We start from the raw sequence: 24,730 nt of genomic DNA, 5'->3' as shown, positions 1-24,730 counted from the left end.
GCACCAGTGAGTTCACACTGGGGGAGAGGTCTTTCACCTGCTCCATGTGCAGGAAGAGATTTGCTCACTCATCCCATCTGCTGAGGCACCAGTGAGTCCATCCGTAACTGTAGTGATGGGATTGTCCTGTTAGTCACAGCAAGGGCTGAACCATATTAATTGTGGTGTATTGTTGCTGATGTTAATGAACTCCTGCCTAGTTATAGAGGTTAACATTCCACGTAAAAATTAAACAACAGCTACAACTTCATGCAGTAGGCTTAGGGACTGACTGGTCTGCTCCTCCCCCTATGTTGCCACGCAGAGTTCTCGGAACAGTGAACCTGCCTATGCACCATAGCTCGTTGTTAATGTGTGGTTTCACAACTGGATAAACAATCCCTAAATGCAAAATTGATTTTGTAAGAGTCTTGTGGTGCATTTGTAGTTTCTCTACCTCTAGGCCAGAATGTCTGGGTTCAACATTCACCAACCCTCAAGGTGTATCAGGGCAAATTGACTAAGTTGAAACCGAAAGAACTGCGGTTGCTGTAAGTCAGAAACAGGAACAAAAATTGCTGGAAAAAATTCAGCAGGTGTGGCAGCATCTGTGAAGATAAGTCAGAATTAATGTTTTGGGTCCAGTGACCCTTCCTCAGAACATTCTGGACCCAAAACATTAAGTCTGAATGCTGCCAGACCTGCTGAGGTTTTCTAGCAATTTCAGTTTTTGTTTTTGAAATTGACTAAACTGTTCTTAATTAACCTGTTTGGACACATCTGGGGCAGATAAGACATGAACCCAGACCTTCTGGCCCAGAGGCAAGGACACTACAACTGTGCACAAGCACTCTAACAGACTGATTAATTTTTAAAAAATTTGTATATTAATCTATTTTTCTAATCAACCTACTCAGGGATGTTATTATGCAGCTCTGGAGCAGGTAGGATTTGAACCCAGGTCTCTAACAGCAGGGGTAGGGACAGTACCCCTGCACCACAAGAGGGCCAACAGGTTGATTAATGTAAATACAGTTGAATTCAACCCACCTGCCATAGGGGTGTGTCTAAGCAAATTGATTACATTTTTTGAACAATTAAATTCAAAAGGATGTTATTTATTCAGAGAGGTTAATATTTCATTACAAAAATAAGGCCATTGAGAGGCATTTTAATCTGGATGACTACATGGGTTTGGGTGCAGTGAGTGTTTAAAACTGGCAAAAGGTCACTGTGCTGGGAAACTGTCTGCTCCAACCTTCCAGGTTTAACTCGAGCATTAGGCTGCTTCAATACAACCCCTTCAAAGAGAGGCAGGATGCCTATTAGCACATGTGGAGCAATATTTTTCAACTCACTTTCAAATTTTACAGCACATTCAGGGTTTCTTGGTGAACCAACAAAAGCAAGATGAGACCACAGTAGCAATTCAGAAAGCTGGATCAGGCACCAGGAAATACTGCAATGTATACTCAGTACTCACACTGCTTTTTCCCTGCTGTGGGAAGGTATTTACTGATAGCACTTCTGGTGGCAAGTTATGTTTTACACTTCGGAGGTTTATTCATTTACATCAGGTGGTGCTATGGACAAGGAACAGTGTGACCAGCAGCAGAAATATGCTGCTTATTGTATTTTAGCTGGAAAGCAGAGAGAGGGCAACAGTGAGTGTATCAACACGAAGGGGGAAACAATAGAAGGGAGCAGCAGAGATTGGAGGTGAAAAGAAGAGAGAGAGAGAGTTTGGTGCTAGAGGCTGTTAATCCCATTGCAAGAAATTCAAGAATTAGGAAGCTGTTTCAATTCAATTCAGAAAATCACAAATTGCTGGTAGAATGTGCAATCCACAATATCTACTTCTTGTAATCTCCCACAATTTACTCGCAACAAAACATAGGAAATGAACCCATCACTCCCTGAGAATTCAATTAATCTCTGAAGCATGGCAATCATCATTATTATGAGTTTTATGTTACTGCTGGGCATGGATTCCCTAGATCCTATTTCGTACATGTCTCTCTGGAGGGGGCTAATCATGGTTCTGTTCTTTTTGTTAATCTCTGTGGTCTGGTTATATGATGGAACTTATTACACGGTAAATTCGTATTCTTGTTCTCAGCCAACTTCAAAATATTTTATTTTTTTAAGATAAAGTCAATTGTTTACAAAGCAAGACATTACACATTTTAAGCATTAGATACATGAAATAGTTTATTTCTTGATAAAATTAAAAGTTCCAAGCAGTGCAATACACTAGAAAAAAGTAAATTGATTGGAAAAAACAGTTTTTATAACATTATGTTATTATTCCCTGTGCAAAATAGATACTTAATAGAAAATTGAGTATTCATAAATACTGAAGTGTATAAACTAAAATGGTGGCTTGCAGTTAATAATTGAGCCATTCAGAATCACATTACTGACAATGGGTCACAGTGATAAATAACATTTCCGCTGTACCCTGCAACATCTTAATGTGACCACTAACGTGAAAGTATATGATAACCTCAACATTATGCTGTGGGACTGACTAGAGAGGACTGCTTACTCAATAATATATTCGTGGCAGTGTTTAGTAAACCTGTGACTTCTGCTTATATTGAAGCAGAGAACTCTATTTGTTTGCATCCAAACTATGGCTAAATATTTAATATTAATAAAATGATGTTAGGGTAGTTGATTCCTTGCTGACAAATAAAGGAATGTTGTAAACGTTGTTTTTCACTGATAACAGCAGAGTGCAACCTGAGAAATCGATGTAGTTCTGCCAAATGACAATCTACCAACAATTTTATCAATATAATTAACTACTTATGCAACAAATACTGCTATTTCTCATATGAAAACCACATGTCCAATTGATTTCCAGCCACAAGATTCTCTCAATCAGATACAATGGTACAGGGTACACTTTAAAATAAAGAGAAAGAATCTGTGTTTCATTCTCAAGTGCAAACATTGTTAAATAAATAAATACATTTATATTAAATGTTGACTTCAGACAGTTATACATTAATTTGCTGTTCTGATCTTGGAAAATCTGAACAAGATGGTAAGCAAATATGAAGACTTGAGGTGTACAGAGTCCTTGAAATGGTATTTGTAGGCTTCTTCAGAATCTTGCAGTGAAGTTATCTTCATTGATCTTTAGTAGTTTTCTTGGAACTGTAGAATATATGAAAATTAACAAAACAATTGAGGTATAGATTTTGGTCCACAAGGAGCTGGAGTTTTGAGGTAGTCAAGGACTGATGTGAATTTCTGGTCTTTAAGCATTAAAACACTGATATAAATGCAGCAATCCTATGCTCCTGACAGCAACTGCACTCAAGCAATTAGGAGAGGCAGCTCAATAACGTTTTTCCCCAAACTCCTAACCTTCTAATTAAACATCTTCAAATAAGCATCCCAGAGCAGACTGTGGATCACTAAATTTTCCTTGATATACTTTCTATCATACAATCTTGGATGCCATCTGACATTCTGTTCTTTCTGCAAGGTACATGTAATGATTCAAAGGGATTCGCACTATATGCTATACGCCAAGGACTTTTTTCTGCTCTAACTGGATGCACAGTGCAAACGCTGTCCCTTTCCCATTTCTTGGCCTGTACAGGAGTAGAAACTTACCGACTCATTATTCTGTCAATAATTTTGTGCACCCATGGAGATTTGGGATTCAGACAAACTCGATCACTGTTTTGAAGAGTGACACTAAAGAAGTAAAAAATACATATATTTCAAACTGTCTGTCCATTATCAGATCATGGAGTAAAACGAAACATCATGAGTACAATGTTATTGCAATTCTTAACTGTCTATTTTAGCATCATTCCCAGTTTAGGGGTGTTGCGCACTTGACAGCAGTCCCCAGTGTGAGATCTATGATAAATCTGTGATGTGAGATTGTGAATAACTGAAAAGAAAAGCACTAATACAGCAGTTAGCTAGCATCATTGTAGTATCATGAAACCCTGGCTATATTTTTTCTGGTAATGCTGTTTCTGGGAAAATGGATTAAATCACTGGTAACTAATTCTGTGGCATGGATTGGACATGAAACTAATGACATCAAGACAGTTGTCATGTTGCAAACTGTCAAGCACAGATTCTGTATCCAGCATAAAGCAGGCACCTTCCAAACAGATGAAGAACAAACTCTGTATCAGTGAATGACAGTGCCTGGGACGAGCTGAGAATGTAGACATTGCTGAAATATTTGGCCCACACATTGATTAGGTTTCAGGGAGTTAAGATATTGGTGTTAAAACTATGAACTGTAACCAGTGACATAATATTGATCTACCTATTTTAGGTTACTGAGTTTGTCAAAAAGCATGAAATTAGTTTCAATCTCCTGACAAGATGGATTATGATACATTTCTGTGCTGTGTCCAAGAAACTAGTGGCAATGGATTCATGCATTTCATTTTAAGTTGCATTGCTCACAAGCCAATCAGTGGGGCTCCCAATAAGTGCAATTCTCTAGGCAAGGGTTAAAATCCATGCCCTGACAAACATACAATGATTAATAAATGACTATTGCCGATGGGGAAGAAAGCCAAGTGGAGTTTTTTTAGTGTCACACAAGTTTTGCAATAATATGCCAGTTACTGAGGGATTAATCTTTTCTTGGCAGAATTTACAATTCAATGCTAAAATGTTGGAAGAAGGGTCTAGGCCCGAAATGTCAGCTTTCCTGCTCCTCTGATGCTGCTTGGCCTGCTGTGTTCATCCAGCTCTACACCTTGTTATCTCTTGGCTTGTTGATTGGTTATGGTGAGGCAAACCCATCAGTGGGTGCTGGACTTGTCTGATTTGACTGCAGATAACTCTGCAAACCAAAATGGGCAGATGAGTTTTATTTAATCATCAGAAAGTTGTACCTGAGTTCCATGTTACAAATGTTGCAAAGCACAGCAATATGCCTATTGTACTGTGAAATCTGTAAACACTTGAATCTGGGTTTCTGGGTTTCTTTACATGAATTGCATCTCTATAAACAAATTGCATTCTGTTTGAGTCTAAAGGAAATTTTACCAGCGACCATTTCAAGTAATTTCTTTCTCCTTAACAAATAAGGTGTAGATTTAAAACTCTAAATGTTGAAGAGCCAGTTATCTAAATGAGTGGACAATTCTGTAGCATTTTAAACAAGTCTATTTTGTACGAATTACATGTTGTTTTTTCTATTCTGACTATATTTTAAAACAATATTTTATCAAAACAATATTTAAATGTCATTTCTAAAAAAACAAAATTCATAAATATTTTGTTGTAAGTACTTACATAATTTCCACATTTTCACAGTGGGGCCCACTTGGAATGAGTTCAATATTCTCCATGAATTGTGGATGGATGAATTTTGAAGCTGTTTTGATGCACTGACAGCGCAGGCTCATTCCTATTATTCCAATAGATGCAACCAAATATCAAAATATACAAGTGACTAATTTTGAAAACAGAGTTGAATTTTCTTTTTCAGAGGTGTACCTCCTCATTTGTACTGAAATTTTATTTCTATATTCCTGCTATTGTCAGTTAACTTAGAATAGGTACACCTACACTCGAAGAACTATGGTGATTCAAGAAAACAACTCATTATCACATTCTTGAAAGCAATTCAGAATGGGCATTTAATGTTGGCTGAGCAAGTTAGGCTCACATCCATGAATGAAGTGAAAAGCATCCTGTTCATTAACACTGTCCATTGAAATTGAACTTTCTCTAGAAAATTTAACTAAAAATGCAAATCACTGTAGATTTCTACTTGCCTCCATTTCAATGTATCATGAAAAATGAATGGATAATTGCGACAGTAATTCAAAACAAGAACTTTAGGATAAATCTTGTTTGCATGCAAATTGCAAATTTAATTCTAGATTCTGAATAAATAACATTCAATTCTAGAGTTTGTTCATTTCTTACCTTGTGTGGAAGCCACATAAAGTACAAAGAGAGTAAGGTTAAGGACAGTCACTTTGCTGTTCATTGTGATTTACTTGTGCAATATTCTTTATCTTCTTACTGTAGTATATTGTTGCAGTCTGTGTCTGATCCACATAATTCAACGTCTGTATTTATTGTCTAAATCCTGTGAGTCACGAATGAAAGTTGACGTAGGCTGGAGGGCATTTTCAGAAGGTTGTGGTTAAATGTGTTGCATTCATCACTAGAAAAATGTATTAAAGATTATGTAACTATGATAAATCACGTGCAAAAAGGATCAAACTTCTCTTTCATCTCCTATTCACTATTGAGAAAGTATTTTCCTGCTATTAAAATTACTTACCCATTTCCAATGCAAAATGACCAATACTCTGAGTATACTGAACATTTAAACGGAGTAAATGTGATGAATATTGCTGAAAAAGAAACATATTTTGTTGAAGTTTTACATTTTGCAAGATAACCAATAAAGGGGAAAAACAACATTTATATTGCCTTTCCCTTTGTTGATAGTCTTGTGAATTATTCTGCTAAGTGCAAGATGAAATAGTTCGATAAAATGTCATTTTTCAGCAATGCTCCTGTTCTGTATTATTAAAATGTTATTAATATATTAGACAATTAGTGTGCTATAAGATGCAGTGTCCCCAAAAAATTAACTTAATCAGAAATAATAAAAATGGAAAGAACTGCAGATGCTATAAAAGAAAAAAAACAGAAATTGCTGGAAAAGCTCTGCAGTTCTGGCAGCATCTGTAAGAGAAATCAGAGTTAATGTTTCAGTTCGAGTGACCCTGCCTCAGAACAGGGTCTGATCTGATCTGCTGCCAGATCTGCTGAGCTTTTCCAGCAATTTCTGTTTTTGAATCAGGAATAATGTTAAATAATAATAATTTAGTGATGTTAAACGTCTGGACTGAATTCTGCTGATGATTATCGAGTCAGCTGCCAGAGCTGAAAATGGGAACCAACCTTGCATCAATGGTCAGTGGATTCATTGGCAGTATTTTACTACCAGCAGACTGTTCATTGACTGGGCTAATTTGACCACTATCCTAATCAGAGGGCTGGCAGCTCGGCAACCCCAGTAATGCCACAGTGGTCACTACTCAAAGAGACGGTACCTCAGTGTTAAGTTACACTTAAGAAGCATGGGTGAAGGAGCAGGCCTTAGTAATTGGGTGAGATGTGGGTGCATGGGAAATGCGTGTTCATATGCCATTAGCATTCCTCATTTGTAGGGGTGTAGTGGGTCCCCTCAGTAACCCACAGATAAAACTTCCAGGGTTTACTTGTGGTCTCTCCAGTGAAATGATAGCATGGATGAGACATGCTTCTTAATTGTTCCCACAAGCATCTTTAATTGGGTGGGTAGCTGTGCAGTTAAGGCTCCCGTCACAGATCTTCGTACCAAAGACCTAGCTGCACCCTTAATTAAACTGTTCCAGTACGGCTACAACACTGGCATCTACCCAATAATGTGGAAATTGAAACCAAAAGAACTATGGATGCTGTAAATCAAGAACAAAAACAAAGTTGCTGTAAAAGCTCAGCAGGTCTGGCAGCATCTGTGAAGGAAAAAACAGAGTTAACGTTTTGGATCCGGTGACCCTTCCTCAGAACGGAAATTGCCCTGGTATACTGGTCTGTAAAAGAGATCCAATCTGACCAATTATAGTCCTTAGAGCTAACTTAATCAGGAACAAAGTAATGGAAGTGTAATTGACAGTGATGTGAAGCAACGCTTAGGCAGCAAAAACCTGCTCACTAATAGCCAGTTTGGGTTCTGCCAAAGCTACTTAGCTCCTGACTTTGACCTTTGTTCAAATGGGAAAAATAGCTGAACTCAAGTGAAGAGAATAGCATGACTGCCCTTGATACCAAAATAGCATTCAATCGGGTATGGACCAAGCAAGACTAGCAAAACTGAACTCAATGGGTAAATGTGGGAAAAGGTTCCAGTGTTTGGAAACATTCTAGCATAAAGGGCACTTAATGGTGTCACCATCACTAAATCCTCCACTATCAATGTCCTGGGAGTTATCATTTATCATGGTGCTCAAGTTGCTACAAGAAAAGTTCAGAGGCTGGGAATTCTGTGATGAGTAACTCGTCTTCTGAGTCCTAAAATTCTGTCTACCATTAGCAAACGTCATGAGTTTGATACAATAGTTTCCATTCGCCTGAATGGATGCAACTCCAAAAACACTCAAGATATTTGATACAATCTAAGACAAAACAGCTCATTTGATTTGCACCCTATCCATCACCCTCAACAATCTCCTATCCACCACCAGTGTGCTGTGTCACCAGTCTACAATATTCAAGATACATTGCCACAACTCATCAAGGCTGCTTGGCCAGCATCTTCCAAACCCACCACTTAGAAGGACAAAGTCAAACAGAAAGCCAACACCTGCAAGTTCCCCATCAAATCACACATCATCCTGACCTGGCACTATATCACACTTCCATCACTGCCAATGGGTCAAATTTCTGGAACACTTCCCTAATTGTCCTATTGATGTGCACTCCGTGGACTGCAGAAGTCCAGCAAAAAGTTCACTGCCACCAGTTCTAGAACTTCAGGAGTGTATAACAAATGCTCCCCATGCTAAGACAGCAGGACATGGACTGTCCCAGTGTTATCTTTGGAATTTTAGCCACATTCCTTTAAAAGTCTTTAGCCCATTTCTTGCTAATTGAGAGCTGTCAAGAGAGCTACCCATATCACTGAATGAGGCATGAGTCTGCAATGTTGACACAACTAAAGCAGAAACAGAGAGGCTTTTTTTTTGAAAAGCTACTCCAAGTTAATAATTCTTGAGGGAAAATTGGCTCATTGTTGAAACAAAATTGGCAAGAGATGCCTGGTAACATGCCTGAGGCATTTTTCGTACAACAGCTACTGAACTGTCTTTGCATGTGTTGAGGCTAGTTCAGATAATGCATCTGTTGTATGGGCATGCTAGCTTACGGTGCCGCATATGACATACAACAGCATCCAACATATTGCTACATCGTTTGTGGGATGGTGACTGTAAATGCGAGCTCTATTTTGACATGGGGGAATCAGGTCTGATAAACCCCTCATATTTCAATTTTCATCCCTCCATAGCCTCCACCCTCTGTACCTCTATAAACTCCGCCAGTCCTACAACCCTCAGATGTCTCTATGCTCTGCAATTCATTGCTCATCACTGATCTTCAACACCCCCCTTTGGTGGGCAAGCTTTTAGTTACCTCAGTCCAAGGCTCTGAAATTCCTACTTTAAACAACTCCACCCCGTCTCTCCTCCTTTAAGGCACTCTTCAAAACCTATCTCTTCAACCAAGATTTTGATCAATGATTCCAAAATCACCTCCTGTGGCTTTTGTCAAATTTTGTTGGCTAACGCTTCACTAAAGTGAAGCGAACACTGATGGACTACTTTATAGGTGATATACAAATGCAAGTTGTTGTTTATGCAACCTAAAATGCCCAATATTATTTAAATTATTATATGGAACATTTCATATCAACCTCTTTTCGCATTGTAGGGATTCTATGATTCTATAAAGCATCCTTTACTGTATGTAAATATTAAATGTATGCTCACTCAATTCTTTTAACAAAGGATCTGCCAATTAGCATTTTAAGTTTTGTTTGCTCTATCTCTTCTGTAAAGTTACACTGTTGCATGAGTCTTTTGCCATTGTTCCTCACTGAGGTACAGGAAGTGATTAGAAGCTAAGCCATTGTGACAGAGTTTGAAATGTGTTTTCTATGTCAGAAACTATTGCATTTCCTGCGTCATAGTCCCCAGGGTATTCTGCTATCGTGCCAAGGGTGGGAAAACTGGATCTGAAAAGCTTCAGGAATGTTGTGGAGTGATAAAGTTATGCGAGTGGGGAGTGATAGCAGGCAGCGAACCAAGCAGGAAATCGCAATAACATGACTGTCCCTGGAGATTTCAACACGATTTCCTCGTTTAGTGGAGAACATAAACTTATTGGTTTAGAGCAGTGTAGAAATTTTACAAGTCTTTAGTTGCACCTTATCTTCTTTGACCCTTACTTGGCTATGATCTAACATGCAGCAGGCAAGACGTCGGGCTGCCAGTCTGCCCCAGTGCCAAGAGACCCTTAAATAGCCAATGAATAGCCATTTTATACTCAGCTGCATCTGTTAGACCAGCTGGTTGGGAAAGACATGGCAAGCCTGGTAGGTAAATTTGAGTGTCAGGGAAGAAACAGGGGGATGCCCTCTTTCATGGGTCTCCTTTTCCAGTCGAGGCATCAGTGAGCAGTTGGAGTGGCCCCACATCAAAGTTCACCGAGAAAGTGAATAGACATCAGAGGCTCCATGAGTAAATTCAAAATCCCTGATGTGCAAGGGTGAAACCTTTATTAATGTGATGTAGTTACATGCTAAGGGAGAGTAGAAGTAAGCAGAGTACTTATGGCTCAGAACAAGTGTTGTAAACTTTGTAAACATGCACAGGAGACGCAGCGAGAGAAATTCAGGGCCGTAGAAGCAATTTCAAAATGGGATTGCAGCATTGGGAATGTCACAAAACTAGAATTAAAGTGATATTGGGGCAAATATGAAGCCTTAGCAGATAAAGTCTAACTGAAATAAAGCAGAAGAATATGAATGCAGCAGAAGAAACTAAGATTCTTTATTCAAACCATAACAAAGGCAGGAACAATTTATTAAGAGCACAGACAGCAGAACTCATCCAGGCCAAAAAAACACAGGGATTGCTATTAGCACCACAGACAGGACAAATTGTCTTGTGAAATCTGTAAAAGAAATCAGGATCTGGGTTATACAACCACTCAGTAAAGCCCTTAACAACACAAATTTGTCTTTAATGCTTTAGACAGTAAGAATCATTTAATAAAGATCTTGAGAGACATGGGCTGTCTTTAAAGCTGCAGGCAGTGGGATTTATTCAGTAAAGATGTTAAAGAGAATGGGAATCATTTATTGAGCCACAAAAAAAAGTGGAAATCACTCATGTTGCTTGCAGAAGGTGGGAATCCTCCATTTGACCACATAAACATGGGAACATTCTTCAGTAATGCAGAATATAATCACAGCACTTCTACCATAATAGAAATGCTTTAATGCAAGGAAAATAAAGCAATTTTGAGAAACTTGGTCAGCATGGGTGAGTTGGACTGAAGAGTCTGTATGAGTCTATGACTCTATACAGCAGAATTAAAAGCCTTTTAATTAGGGTAAATAAATAATCACATCAGGAAGACAAGGCAGCAGAAATAATGTTGCTAGGAAGATTTAATTTCAAAGATGAGTCAAATAGAACACAGAGTTGGAATCTTTGAGAAAACAGCTTTTAAGATACATTGGCTTGCAAACTAGGTTCTTAATCAGAAACTGAATACACAAATATACTTTTGTAATCAGTTTGGCCTATGATGTTACAGCTCATCAGGTATAAAAGAAGAAATGGATACTTTTGATGAAGTTTTGAAATTTTTTGGCAAGTACCTTAGAAAAATTTAAATTAATGAAAGACCAAGATTTAACCAAAAGGTTCAACATCCAGGGGAATCCATATATAATTTCATTAATGCTCTCTATAGATTGTGGCAAAATGTGACTATCAAGTTTGGAAGTCAGAAATCATAAACAGCAGAACTGTTATTGATTTCTTTTGTGTTGGGAGAGTCTTTGTCAGATTTGTTGCAATCCAAATATTTGACTATGGAGAAAGCCATTTAAATGGTGAGTGGAACAGAAGTCCTCAGAAGAGAGGATCAGCCTTTGAAAAGAAGATCAATAGAATCCATTCAGGTCCTAAAACTCTAAAGATACCCATGTGAAAGTAATATAGAGAGTAGGCTAGGCAACAGATACTAAGTGTCAGTGTCAAAACCATGGAGCAAAGAAACATCACAGGCATAACGGTACCCAGCTATTAAAAAATAATGCTTCATCTGTAAAACAACATATCACATCCTGAAGATGCATAGACGTAGGATGCAGTTACAGAGTGCCAAGATGTCCAATAGCTACTCAGCCAAAGAAGTTAATGAGATAGAACAGGTTACAGCAGAAGAAAAAGTTGAAGCTATTCCTAGTGGAAATAAATAATCCAATCCAAACGTTTTGGCAAGAAGATATATATGGAAAAGGATACCTCACTAGTTTTGAGCTTGAAATAAGCCAAGTGTTACTATAGTATCAGATACTATACTATGGCTGAAGAAACAATGTTTACACCCCCTGCACTGATCTACTGAAAGACTGTAATGCTTATCTTTTTAACTTTATTTTCATTTTTCTAACTTATACACTGAAGAACCATAAGGAATGTAGCTTTTCTTCCTTTCTTTTTCCCTTTATATCTGTGTTTTGTATCTAAGATTTGTACCTATGAACTTTATACCGAAGATGGCACTATATGGGTTGACAGTGTAAACTTTTCACTGTACTCCTGTATTTCTGTTCTTGAGTACATGTGACAATAAAGGATATTCTAATTCTTTCTAAATTCTACAACAGTGCAATAAGATGGTACAGGAGATATAGCTTACAAAAGGAAAGATACGCAACAAGGACGTCAGATAGTTGAGGACGCGTGCATAATTCACAATCAAAGAATTCTCATTCTTGAGCATGAATGCTGAATGATGTTGAGTGTCTCAACATTGGTATTCTTCAAATGGTGGAGGGATTGAAGTTGTTACAGTCAACATGCGATTGGTCAAAAAACAGCCAGTCATGAAATCACAGGAACAGGAAATATCAGATAGTGAGCAAGCAGTCAAGAATCTTTGTCAGCTTTGTCGTGATCCAAAGAAGGTTTGACTATGGAGAAAGCCACTTAGATGGTGAGTGGAAAAGAAATCCTCATAGGAGAGGATCAGCCTTTGAAAAGAAGATCGGTAGAATCCATTCAGTTCCTGTGGAAAATTTCATAGAGCTTCATATTGACTTGTGGAGGAGCCCGAAAAGAAGGCAAAACCCACTCCACTTAAGTTATGTTAATTTATGATAATCAGTTCGTATTTTTGATATGACATGGAGGCCACAATTGACTATGCCAAATAAAACAGGAACACAAGAATTACCTGGAATATGTCACCATTCATCGCTATTATGTTAAAGGAGAGCCAGACTGTACGTGGTTTGGTAACGAATGCATATTTTTAACGCTGACAGCATTTCACAAACATAAATGACTTACTGATGTATGATGGAAGACTGGTTCTTCCAGCTTCACTTTGGAAAGAGGTCTTTGAAAGGATAACTTAGAGACACTTGAGGATCAGGAGGTGCAGAGCCAGAATCCGGTCATTGATCTCCAAAGACATTGAAGATCTCATCATTTATTGCCAAACCTGTGACTAGTAGGATTGGCAGAAATATGTTCCTATCACTGAAGAAAGTTTCAAGAGGATGTAAATGAAGAGAAATCTATTGAGAAGAGTGCACCATCTCACTTTATTGATGAGTTTTTAACTCAAGTTATTCAAATGGCTACATAAGCTTGGGAACAAATTATTATGGCAGATTGGAAAAAGATGCTGAGAAGGCACAAGTTCTCATTGAAAATTTCATTTCTTCATCTTCACTGAATCACAGAAGTGTTAGTAGGTAGAAAGAGACTATTCAGCTCATTGCATCAACACCAGCTCTCCGTATATGCGCCACAAATTAGTGCCATTCTCCTGCTAAAGGAAAATCAGTACCAATGATAGGTGTCATGCCAAGTAAGGAACAATTTCCTAGTGAAAAGAATGAGAAAGTCAACATGTTGAGTTCATCAGTAAAGTAACCACAAGAGCTTAATGCAAATGTTCAATGGAAACAGCAAGTTGAAATCTGCATGCAGAGACTTCATATGTGAGCACAGATTTCCTGGCTTTTTGAGATTGAAGATAAGCTGCATACAGCTTTATCGAAGACACCATTGACATGAGACAACCAAAATCAGCAGACTCAGGACACATTTAATAAAGAAATGGCCTGGTTCAGAGACCCAGGATTTTGTCAAAAAGAGAAAGTTATCAGTTTAGAAATCCAGGATACTGCAAAAAAGGAAGTGTCTTTCTATCACTGTCTGACAGTCGGCGATTCAGTGATGATAATGCATTTGAAAGTCAAGGGAAAATGGCTGGGTTTCCGTTTTCAATGATTACTTGGCATTTATGTGGCATGGTGTTATTGTCATTTACCATGAATGTTATCTAGGTCTTGCATGTTATCCATGGTCATGGACTCCTAAGGTATCAGAGGAGTCAGGAATGATGCTGCTCATTATGCAACCACCAGAAAATGTCCAGACTTATGGCCTTATGATGGAGGGAAGGTGATGAAGCAGCTGAAGATAGCTGGGCATAGGCCACGACTCTGAGAAACTCCAGCAGTGATGTTCTGGGATGATTGACCTTCTACAAATATAACCATCTTCCTTAATTCTAGGTGTGACTCCAACCAAATGGGAGTTTCCCCTCAGTCCCATTAACTCTAGTTTTTCTAGTGCTTTTAGGTGCCACACATGGCCATATGCAGCCTTGATGTCATGGACAGTTAGTTTTGCCTCACCTCTGGAATTCAGCTCTTTTGCCCATGTTTGAACCAAGGCTGTAATGAGGTCAGGAACTGAATGGCCCTGGCAGAAGCCAAACTGAGCAGGTTATTGCTCAGTAAGAGATACTTGACGGCACTGCTGATTACCTCTACCGTCATTTCATTGATGATTGAGATGGGGCAATAATTGGCTGCTTGAATGTGCCTCCTTTTTTTTGTGGACAGGGTATACCCAAGCAATTTTCCACTTGGGTGGGTTGATGTCAGTGTTGTAAATGCACCAGGATAGCTTGGTGTAGGATATGGCCAATTCTGGAATGCAAATCTTCAATACTTTTGCTGCCTTCAGTCAGAACTTGATCTCCCATGGAGCGAATGGACTGAAGACTAGCATCTGTGATTCTGAGAACCATAGGAAGAGGTCAGGATGGGTCATCTGTTCACTAGTTCTACTGAGGATGGATACAAATGCTCCAAGCCTTGTCTTTTGCACTGATGTCCTGGGCCTCCTCATCTCAGAGGATGGAGATATTTGTGGAGTTTCCACCTCTTGTTGGTTGTTTAATCGTCCATCACCATGCATGACTGCATGTGGCAGGGCAGCAAAGCTTAAATCTCATCCTTTGGCTGTGCGATTGCTGAGTCTCGTTATCATGTACTGCTTCTGCTTGTTTGAAGCTTCGCCGGGCTGACACTGCATTTTCAGCAATGCCTGGTGCTATTCCTGATCTGCCCCCCTGCATTCTTCACTGAACCAGGGTTTAGAATTAAAATCAGAATTAGGTTTCATTGTCATGTGTACTGAAGTATAGGAATACATGAGTACAGTGAAAAGTGTACAAAGTTGCCATTCTCCGGTGCCACCTTGTTATAAAACCAGAATTTTTACAAAAATAAAGAAATTTTTTTATAAAAGAGCTAAAACGTAATAAATGTCCAGATCTTAAAGTCTAGAGTCTTATCTCCATAAAGGTGTTTGGAATACTCAGGCACCTGGGCCTAGCCACGGCCTGAAGTTTAGCTTGGCCTGCGAGTCTTGTTTCAATCGCCAGGAGGAGCCTCCTGACATTCTTGTTGCCGCTGACAATGTTGCTGCTGGCCCATGAATGCTGGAAGGAGCTGTATGTTGCTGCTACTGACACCACCGGAGCTAATTATTGGGATGGCCGAGAGGCTGCCTCCATTCAGCACACAGCCCACTCTCCCTGCCAATACTGTGCTGTTGCCTCCGCTGGAGCTGACCTTAGGGTGAGGATTTGGCAGGCCATGAGGTGAAGACACATCTTCCTGCTGTCAGGGCATATTTTCTTTAAACCTTTCATCATCGACCAGGCCAACATTTGTTGCCCACCTAATTGTCCTTGTGAAGATGATGGTGAGCTGCCTTCATGAAATGCTGCAGTCACTGTGATGCATGTTGCTGAGAAGGGAGTTCCAGGATTATGATCCAGGGATAATGAAGGAGGAGAAACATTTCGGTAGTTTTAAGTTAGGATGGAATATTTGGAGGGTGACTTGGACTATGTGTCCGAGTGTTTATGTGAATGGGTGTGTGAAAGTATTTGTGTGAAAGTTTCTGTTTTCTTGCTATGTGAGAGTGTACTGTGTGAATCTGTCTGGGACTACATGTATGAGTTTGTGGGAGTTCATGTCTGCATGAGATTGTGTTTGTGATAGAATGCCAATATGTGTGTGCATGTGTGTAGTTCTGTGTTTGTGTAAGAGTGTCTGCCAGAGAGAGGGAGTGCGCGTGTGTGTGTGTGTGTGTGAGAGAGAGAGAGAATGCTATGTGTGTGTGTGTGAAATTGTGTGAGTTTGATTTGTTTCCTTTCCATTCATCTTGTTGCTGTTTAAATGTTTGTCACATCAAATGTTTGCTGCTATCTCATGGGTTAAATAAGTTATGTTAATTTGCCTGTTTACAGCATAATACTTTTGAAGTTCTCGATCCTTGTATCAAAAACGTCTGCTTTTTTTTAAGTCTGAGAACAGAATAGGTTTTAAATTGTAGACACGCAGCCTAACTTTTTACATTGTGAAAGCTAATTGAATTGAATAGCTAATTGCTATGTTTCTTTTCATAATGATTAATTTTACAAGAATAACAATGCAGCAGCAATCTTATGACTTTTTGGTATCAACGGACTTAAAGCAAAAAGAATTTTAGTAGTCTTGTTCGGGGTTATAATGACAAGAATGACCTCATACTGAGATATAAACCTGATTTTCAGCTCTGATTCATACATAAAACCCCCACCTTATTGCAGATGATATTATTCTCAGGTAACTCACAGGTTTCCCAATATTAATGGGTGTAATGATAAGATAATCTCGTCAGCATTTAATATTTTAACAATTTCAATGCAATTGGGGATGCAAAGTTAGTTGGGGGGGGAAGTTGGGGGAATTTACAGCTTCATGCTGTTTGAATAAAGCATGATTATTACTGACAATGAAACATTTTGGCAGTAACTGAAGAAAATCAGAATCCTTGGAATAACTTTTCTGTCTGCTTCATGTCAGCTATTCTGTTGAACTAAAAATTTAAAAAAACAGATTAATTAAAATTTGGTGGATCTTCTGTTTCCTTCCTCTAGATCTCAATTTTTGCTTTTTTTTCATACTTCCCTGAGCCATTTTGTAATTTTGCTAGCTTTCTGCTTAGTTCTAAAAGACATTCTTCCTTTTTCTATTTTGTTTTATATGCTAATGCTATGTTTGAGTTGTAATGGCCATCCCTACACACAACTCCCTAGTTATTTGTAACATTTTAAGGTATTCTATTCACTTTTCATTCACTTTTTACTGTCTAACGTTGCTGTAATTTACTTCCACTGTTGCTGTTTGCTTTTCTATTCCTTTTGTCCAAAGCTTTCATCAGTTTTCAAGTGGTCAGTTTTTATATCTCTGCATTAATTTTCCTCCTTAGTTTCACTTATTTTCTCATTTGTACTTCTTTTTAACTCATTCTGTCAGTTACACTCATACCAAATGTTACATATTCTATTTTTACTTTTTCATGCTTTGCCTTGCAGTTTTGTCATGTGGACATTCGCACCTTCAATTTTCCCTGTTTATTTGCCCTTTTTAGGTCCTTTAGGTTAGGTGGATTGGCCATGCTAAATTGCCCATAGTGTCCAGGGAAGTGGATTAGCCATGGGAAATGCTGGGTTACAGGAATAAGGTAGGGAGGTGGGTCTGGGTGGGATGTTCTTTGGAGAGTCAGTGTGGATTCGATGGCCTGAAGGGCCGACTTCCACACTATAGGGGTTCAATGATTTACTCTTTAATTTCCTATTCTCACATTTTTTGTTAGAATTTTATTTTCTCTATTTACATGTTCATCGCATTCTTTCTCCTTGTTCATATTCAATTAGTTTCCTTTCATTTTATCATTCCATATAGTGAAAGAAATGTTGCCTTGTTTTATTCATCCTCTGCATTACATAGATTTGGTACAGTCACAGTTTTATGTTAAAACTTTGGAAATAATTCCATAGAAAATCAAATAAGCTTGAAAGAAATCATTGCATTTAGCAGTCATATACATAAAAAAGTGTCACTTATCCAATGATGAGACATTTTGTAATTTATCAGTACCCTAACTGTAATCATTAATTGCATAAATAATGAGTACATCAATGACTATTGGATGTCACTTCCTTGTGATAGGAATTCTGTTGTAACTGTATGAATTATTGACTTCAGTCATGCGAAATAGATACTATTTTGTTATATTGAATGACATTATAGAAAAAATTAATAGCCATGTGATTGCATTCTACTTTTTAGTTGTTGCTGTGCACGTTTGTCTGTCAATTGTACTACAGCGTTTCCTGTTTTTTCTGTCCACAGGATGTGTCTGATCACGCAGACCCCGCTGATAGAAGAAACATGACATTACTCAGCATGGTATTGACACACAATGGACTTTTTTCTCCTACTAGTCATCATATCTAGCTAGTTAGTGCTTCTCTTTTTTTTCACCACAATCACCCGGTCACTGCTTCCGGCCTCTATTTCCAAACTCAAATCCTGGCCGCCCTCTTTCCTGGCTGATGAATTTCTTTTACTGACCCTGCCTCACATTTCAGTGCTTGCAGTCCCCAGCTGGCGATTCCCTAATCTATTAGTATTGTCACCAAATCTTGATCCCTAAACCCACTCTAAACTCCCTGACCTCTCTCTATCTCTTACGCAAGTTTGATCCCCAGGTCATGACCTTCCACCATGATGCTGTTATTCAGTCATCCATCCAACACCCATACCTGATTATTTGAGGCCAATTGCATTTCTAGCAACTTTTTGATCTTGCACTGTGCCATTGAAATGATACCCAAAGGGAACCGACCATTCAGGTATAGGGACATAGCCCTGTGCCTACATTGCACCCACTTACATTTCAAGGCCACAGATTTCTATTTCTACAAATGTCCCTCTGGCATAAAAAAGACACCTGATTGATTTTCATTCAAAGCGAATTGTAGTTGTACTTACTTTGGTGAGTATCTGAGTAGTGAGCATTAATCTTTAACAATACCTTGTCACTGTGGGCAGCATTGTGATATTTATTGTTTGTTTGTTTGTTTTATCAGTTTTCTGTCTTTTACTAATTCATTTTCTTTAAGTTTGTCTTCTTATTTCTTTCTCATTTAAAAAATCCCATTCTTTATTTTTGTTCTTAATTAACATTCAGTCTTATTTTCTCCCAGTATCCTTTCCATTTTTCATCCTTTAGAGCTTTATTTTCTACTGTGCTGTGTAAACAACAGTATCAAGTAGGGTCAAAGGATGAAAAGTGGTAAAAAAAAAGGCAAAATCAACAGCTCTTTACTTAATGCGTTTAACAGTCAAATCAAAATCAATAAATAAATAACATGAATAGAGGTTCATGAATATGATCTTGTAGACATTACAGGTGATTAAAGCTATGTGACTTTTAAAGCAAAGGCAGGAATAGAAGAGTGACGGGGTAGCTTTGTTAGTAAAGTCGAATTTAGTGCGATAGCAAATGATCTAGGATCAATCAATACAGAAATCATATTGGTGGAGGTAACACCAGGAAAAAGACAGTGGTGGGAATAGTCTATGTTCTCTAACAGTAGCTGCTATGTAGGACAAAGAATGAATGAGTAGATAACAAAGGCATGTAAAACATGTACGTTAATCATGGGTGATTTTAATCTTCATGTAGATTGGGAAAATCAAATTGACAAAGGTAGCCATGAGGAAGAATTCATAGAATATATTCAGGACAGTTTCCTGGAACAATATGTCACGGATCCAAGAGCGATCAGGCTGTTTTGAAGCTGGTAATCTTTAATGAAGCCAGTTTAATAAATTATCTCAGAGTAAAAGAATCCCCTAGAGAACAGTGACCATATTATGGTAGAATTCACATTCAGTTTGAGAGTGATAAACTTGGTTCAGAAACAAATGTGCAAAACTCAAATAAGGGTAATTATCTAGGGATGAGGGCAGAGTTAACTGTAATGCACTGAGAGAGAAGTTTAGTAGAAAAGATGGTTGACGAACAATGCCAGGTATTTCCAAAAAAAAAGTTCATGGCTAACAGCAAAGATTAAGACTAATTCTAGGAAGGGGATAAAGCTGGTTTGCTTAGTATCTGGAAAATGATAGAGCTTATTATAATAATAGCAGAACGTTTTGAAATACATTATAAAATCAACCAGAGACAATACGGCTTCATGACAGTAAATCATGCCTGACAACTTTATTAGCGTTTTTGAAGATATAACAAGTGGGATAGATAAAGAGGAACTAGTAGATGTAATATATTTGGACTGCCAAAAGAATTTGATAAGCTATCAAAAATAAAGCTATTTATATAACAGAAGACAAAGAGTTTAGATAATGGGGTCAAATTCAGAATGGCAATCTGTAATTACGGGATTGCCACAGGAATCAGTGCTGGTACCACAATTATTCACAATACACATGACTTATACATAAATAATTAGATGACAGTAGTGAATGTACCGTAGCCAAGTTTACAGATGACACAACAATAGTTGGGAAGGCAAGTGGTGAGGATAACACAAAGAGTCTACAAGCATTGACAGGTTAAGTGTTTGGGCAAAAACTTGACAGATAGAATATAATATAGGAACATTTGAGGTCCTGCACTTTGGTGGGAGGAAAAGAAGAGCTGAATGTTACTGAAATGGAGAAAGACTGAAGAAAACTGCAGAACAGATGGATTAGGGTCCTCATTTATGTATCACAAAATGCTAGCATCCAAGTTGTTTTTATTCATTCATGGGTTGTGGGCATCGCTGACTGGGCCAGCACTTATTGTCCATCTCTGCTTGCCTTTGGAAAAGTGGTGGTGAGTTGCCTTCTTGATCTGTTGCAGTCCACCTGGTGTTGATTGATCCACAGTGCTATTCAGGAGGGAATTCCAATTCAGTGTGTAATAGTGAAGTCAAATTGACTGTTGGCTTTTATTTCAAAGGGAATAGAGTTTAAAAAAATAGGCGAGGTCTTGCTAAATGTATACAAAGCTCTAGTCAGTTCACACCTGGAAGACTGAATAATTTTGGTTGCCTAACCTAATAAAGATATATTGGCATTGGAGGCTGAAGTAACTCCACAGAGGCTGGTATCCTGTCACCAAGTCACTCTTTATTTACACATGGAGAGTCCTTAACACTGATCCAGTTTCCTCAGAGCCAGCTCTCAAAGTGAACAGAACCTCTGACACTCCTGTTTATATCTGTCATCCAGGGCTCCCTGATTGGACAAGATTAACAGCCCCAATCAGGGAACTCATATTATATGAGGTCCACCTGGCTGACCTCGATCTGGTTTACTAATGCCCTTCAGGAAAGGAAATCTGCTATCCTCACCTGGTCTAGCCTATATGTGATTCCAGACCCACAGCAATGCGGTTGACTCTCAATTGCCTTCTGAAATAGCCTACCAAACCAATCACTACAAAGTCTCAAAGGATCACCTGGCATTGACCTATGCACCCGAAAAGACAACAGCAATAATAGCCTTGCGACCCTGCAAAGTCTTCCTCACTAACATCTGGGGGCTAGTGCCAAAAATTGGGAGAGCTGACTCACAGACGAGTCAAGCAACAGCCTGACATAGTCATACTCATGGAATCATACCTTACAGACAATGTCCGAGACACCACCATCACCATTCCTGGATATGTCCTACATCACTGACAGGACAGACCCAAGAGAGGTGGTGGCACAATGGTATACAGTCAAAAGGGAGTTGCCCTGGGAGTCCTCAACATTGACTCTGGATCCCATGAAGTCTCAGGGCTTCAGGTTAAATATGGACAAGGAAACCTCCTGCTGAATAACACTTACCGTCCTCCATCGGCTGATGAATCAGTACTCCTCCATATTGAACAACATTTGGAGGAAGCACTGAGGATGGCAAAGGCACAAAATGTACTCTGGTTGGGGGATTTCAATGTCCACCACCAAGACTGGCTTGGCAGCAGTACTACTGATTGAGTTGCTTGGGCCCTAAAGGACATAACTGCTAGACTGGGTCTGCGGCAGGTGGTGAGGGAACCAACAAGAGGGAATAACATACTTGACCTCATCCTTACCAATCTGCAAGCTGCAGATGCATCTGTCTATGACAGTATCAGTAAGAGCGACCACCGCACAGTCCTTGTGGAGACAAAGTTCAGCCTTCACATTGATAATAACCTCCATCGTGTTGTATGGCACTATCACTGTGCTAAATGGGACAGACTTCACACAGATCTATGGGGATCCATGAGGCGCTGTGGGCCATCAACAGCAGCAGAATTGTACTCCAGCACAATCTGTAACCTCATGGCCTGGCATATCCCCCACTCAACTATGACCATCAAACCAGGGGATCAATCCCACTTCAATGGACAGTGCAGGAGGGCATGCCAGGAGCAGCACCAGGCACACCTGAAAATGAGTTATCAATTTGGTGAAGCTGCCAACTGGACTAATATGCCAAACAGCATAAGCAGCAAGTGATACACAGAATGAAGTGATCCCACAAGCAATGGTTCAGATTTAAGCTCTGCAGTCCTGCCACATCCTGTCGTGAATGGTGGTGGACCATTAAACAACTCACTGGAGGAGGAAGCTACACAAATATCCCCATCCTCAATGATGGAAGGGCCCAGCACATCAGTGCAAAAGATAAGGCTGAAACATTCGCTGCAATCTTCAGCCAGAAGTGCAGAGTGAATGATCCACCTTGGCCTCCTCCAGTATTCCCCAGCATTCCCCAGAACTACAGCTAATTCAATTCACTCCACGTGGTATCAAGAAACGTTTGGAGACTTTGGATACTGCAAAGGCTGCAGGCCCTGACAACATTCCTGCAATAGTACTGAAGACTTGTGCTCCAAAACTTGCTGCTCCCCTAGCCAAGCTGTTCCAGTACAGTTACAACAGTGGCATCTACCCGACAACATGGAAAATTGCACAATTACGTCCTGTACACAAAAAGCAGGACAAATCCAACCTGGCCAATTACTGCCCCATCAGTCTCCTCTCGATGATCAGTAAAGTGATGGATAGTGTCATCAATAGTGTTATCAAGCAGCACCTGCTCAGCAATAACGTACTCAGTGATGCCCAGACTGGGTTCTGCAAAGGTCACTCAGCTCCTGACCTCATTACAGTCTTGGTTCAAACATGGACAGAAGAGCTCAATTCCAGAGGGGTGAGGTGAGAGTGACAGCACTTGACATCAAGGCATTTTGACTGAGTTTGGCATCAAGCAGTCCTAAAACTGGAATCAATGTGTGTCAGGGGACAAACTGTCCAGTGGTTCAAGTCATACCAGATGCACAGGAAGATGGTCGTGGTTGCTGCAGGTCAGACATCTCAGCTCCCGGATATCTCCGTAGGAGTTCCTCAGGATAGTGTCCTAGGCCTAACCATCTTCATCTGATATTCATTGATTATCTTCCCTCCATCATAAGATCCAAAGTGGGGATGTTAGTCAATGATTGCACAATATTCAGCACCATTCGTGACTCCTCAGACACTGCAGCAGTCCATGTCCAAATGCAACAAGATCTGGACAATATCCAGCCTTGGGCTGACAAGTGGCAAGTAACATTCACACAACACAAATGCCAAGCTATTACCATCACCAATAACAGACAACCTAACAACCTCCCCTTGACATTCAATGGTGTTACCATCACTGAATCCCCCACTATCAACATTCTGGGAGTTATTATTGATCAGAAACTTGACTAGACTCACCACATAAATGCAATGGCTACAAGAGCAGGCCAGAGGCTAGGAATACTGCGGCAACTAACCCAGCTCCTGACTCCCGAAAGCCTGGCTACAATCTACAAGGCACAAGTCAGGAGTGTGATGGAATACTCCCCACTTGCCTGGATGAGTGCAGCCCCAACAACACTCAAGAAGCTTGACACCTCCCTGGACAAAGCAGCCCGCTTGATTGGCACTGCATCCACAAGCATCCACTCCGTCCACCGCCGACACTTAGTAGCAGCAGTATGTACTATCTACAAGATGCATTGCAGAGCTTCACCAAAGATCCTCAGACAGCACCTTCCAAACCCACGGCCACTTCCATTTAGAAGGACAAGGGTAGCAGATGCATGGGAACACCACCCCAATCAAGTTCTCCTCTAAACCATTCACAATCCTGAATTGGAAATGTATCGGTGTTCCTTCACTGTCCCTGGGTCAAAATACTGGAATTCCCTCCCTAATAGCATTGTGGGTCAACCTACAGCAGGAGGACTGCAGCAGTTCAAGAAGGCAGCTCACTACCACCTTCTCAAGGGAAACTAGGGACGTTCAATAAATGTTGACCAGCCAGTGACACCCACATCCCACAAAATGAATAAAAATAAATTAATAGATAAATAAATAATCACTACAGATGCAGTCTAGAGAAGGTTCACTAGATTGACTCCAGCTATTGAAGGACTTTCTTTTGAGCAGGGGGTGATTAGGTTGAGCTTGCACTCATTGAGGTTGAAAAAGATTAGAGAGACCTTATTGAAACTTTTCAGACTCTGAGGGGCTTCTTTTTAAATACACAAAGTCCTGGAAGTATTGGTCACAGATAATGGGCCATAGTTTACCAGCAGGGAATTTGGGTACTTCCTAAAGTCGAATGGGATTTAAGATTATGGAGTAGATCTGTAGCTAGGGTTGTGCGTGTTGAGGTTGGTTGGCTCGCCAAACTGGTTTGTTGTTCCGCAGGCGTTTCGTTACTGTGCTTGGT

General features: G+C 39.5%; 1 protein-coding gene across 1 annotated transcript; it reads right to left on the bottom strand.

The window, feature by feature from the left end:
- Positions 1-2,170: 2,170 nt before the first annotated feature.
- LOC109936587 (interleukin-8-like) lies at positions 2,171-6,019 on the bottom strand. The gene is made up of 4 exons (XM_020535189.2): positions 5,908-6,019; positions 5,269-5,383; positions 3,610-3,693; positions 2,171-3,144 (listed from the first exon to the last, which is right to left on the bottom strand). Exons 1-4 carry the CDS (start codon positions 5,969-5,971, stop codon positions 3,117-3,119), a joined length of 291 nt encoding a protein of 96 aa, XP_020390778.2. The 5' UTR covers positions 5,972-6,019; the 3' UTR covers positions 2,171-3,116.
- Positions 6,020-24,730: the final 18,711 nt, after the last annotated feature.

This window comes from Rhincodon typus, chromosome 1, assembly GCF_021869965.1.
Source record: "Rhincodon typus isolate 14 chromosome 1, sRhiTyp1.1, whole genome shotgun sequence".
NCBI lineage: Eukaryota > Metazoa > Chordata > Chondrichthyes > Orectolobiformes > Rhincodontidae > Rhincodon > Rhincodon typus.
The sequence above is the reverse complement of the archived record's forward strand: the minus strand, read 5'-3'. Positions and strand labels throughout refer to the sequence as shown.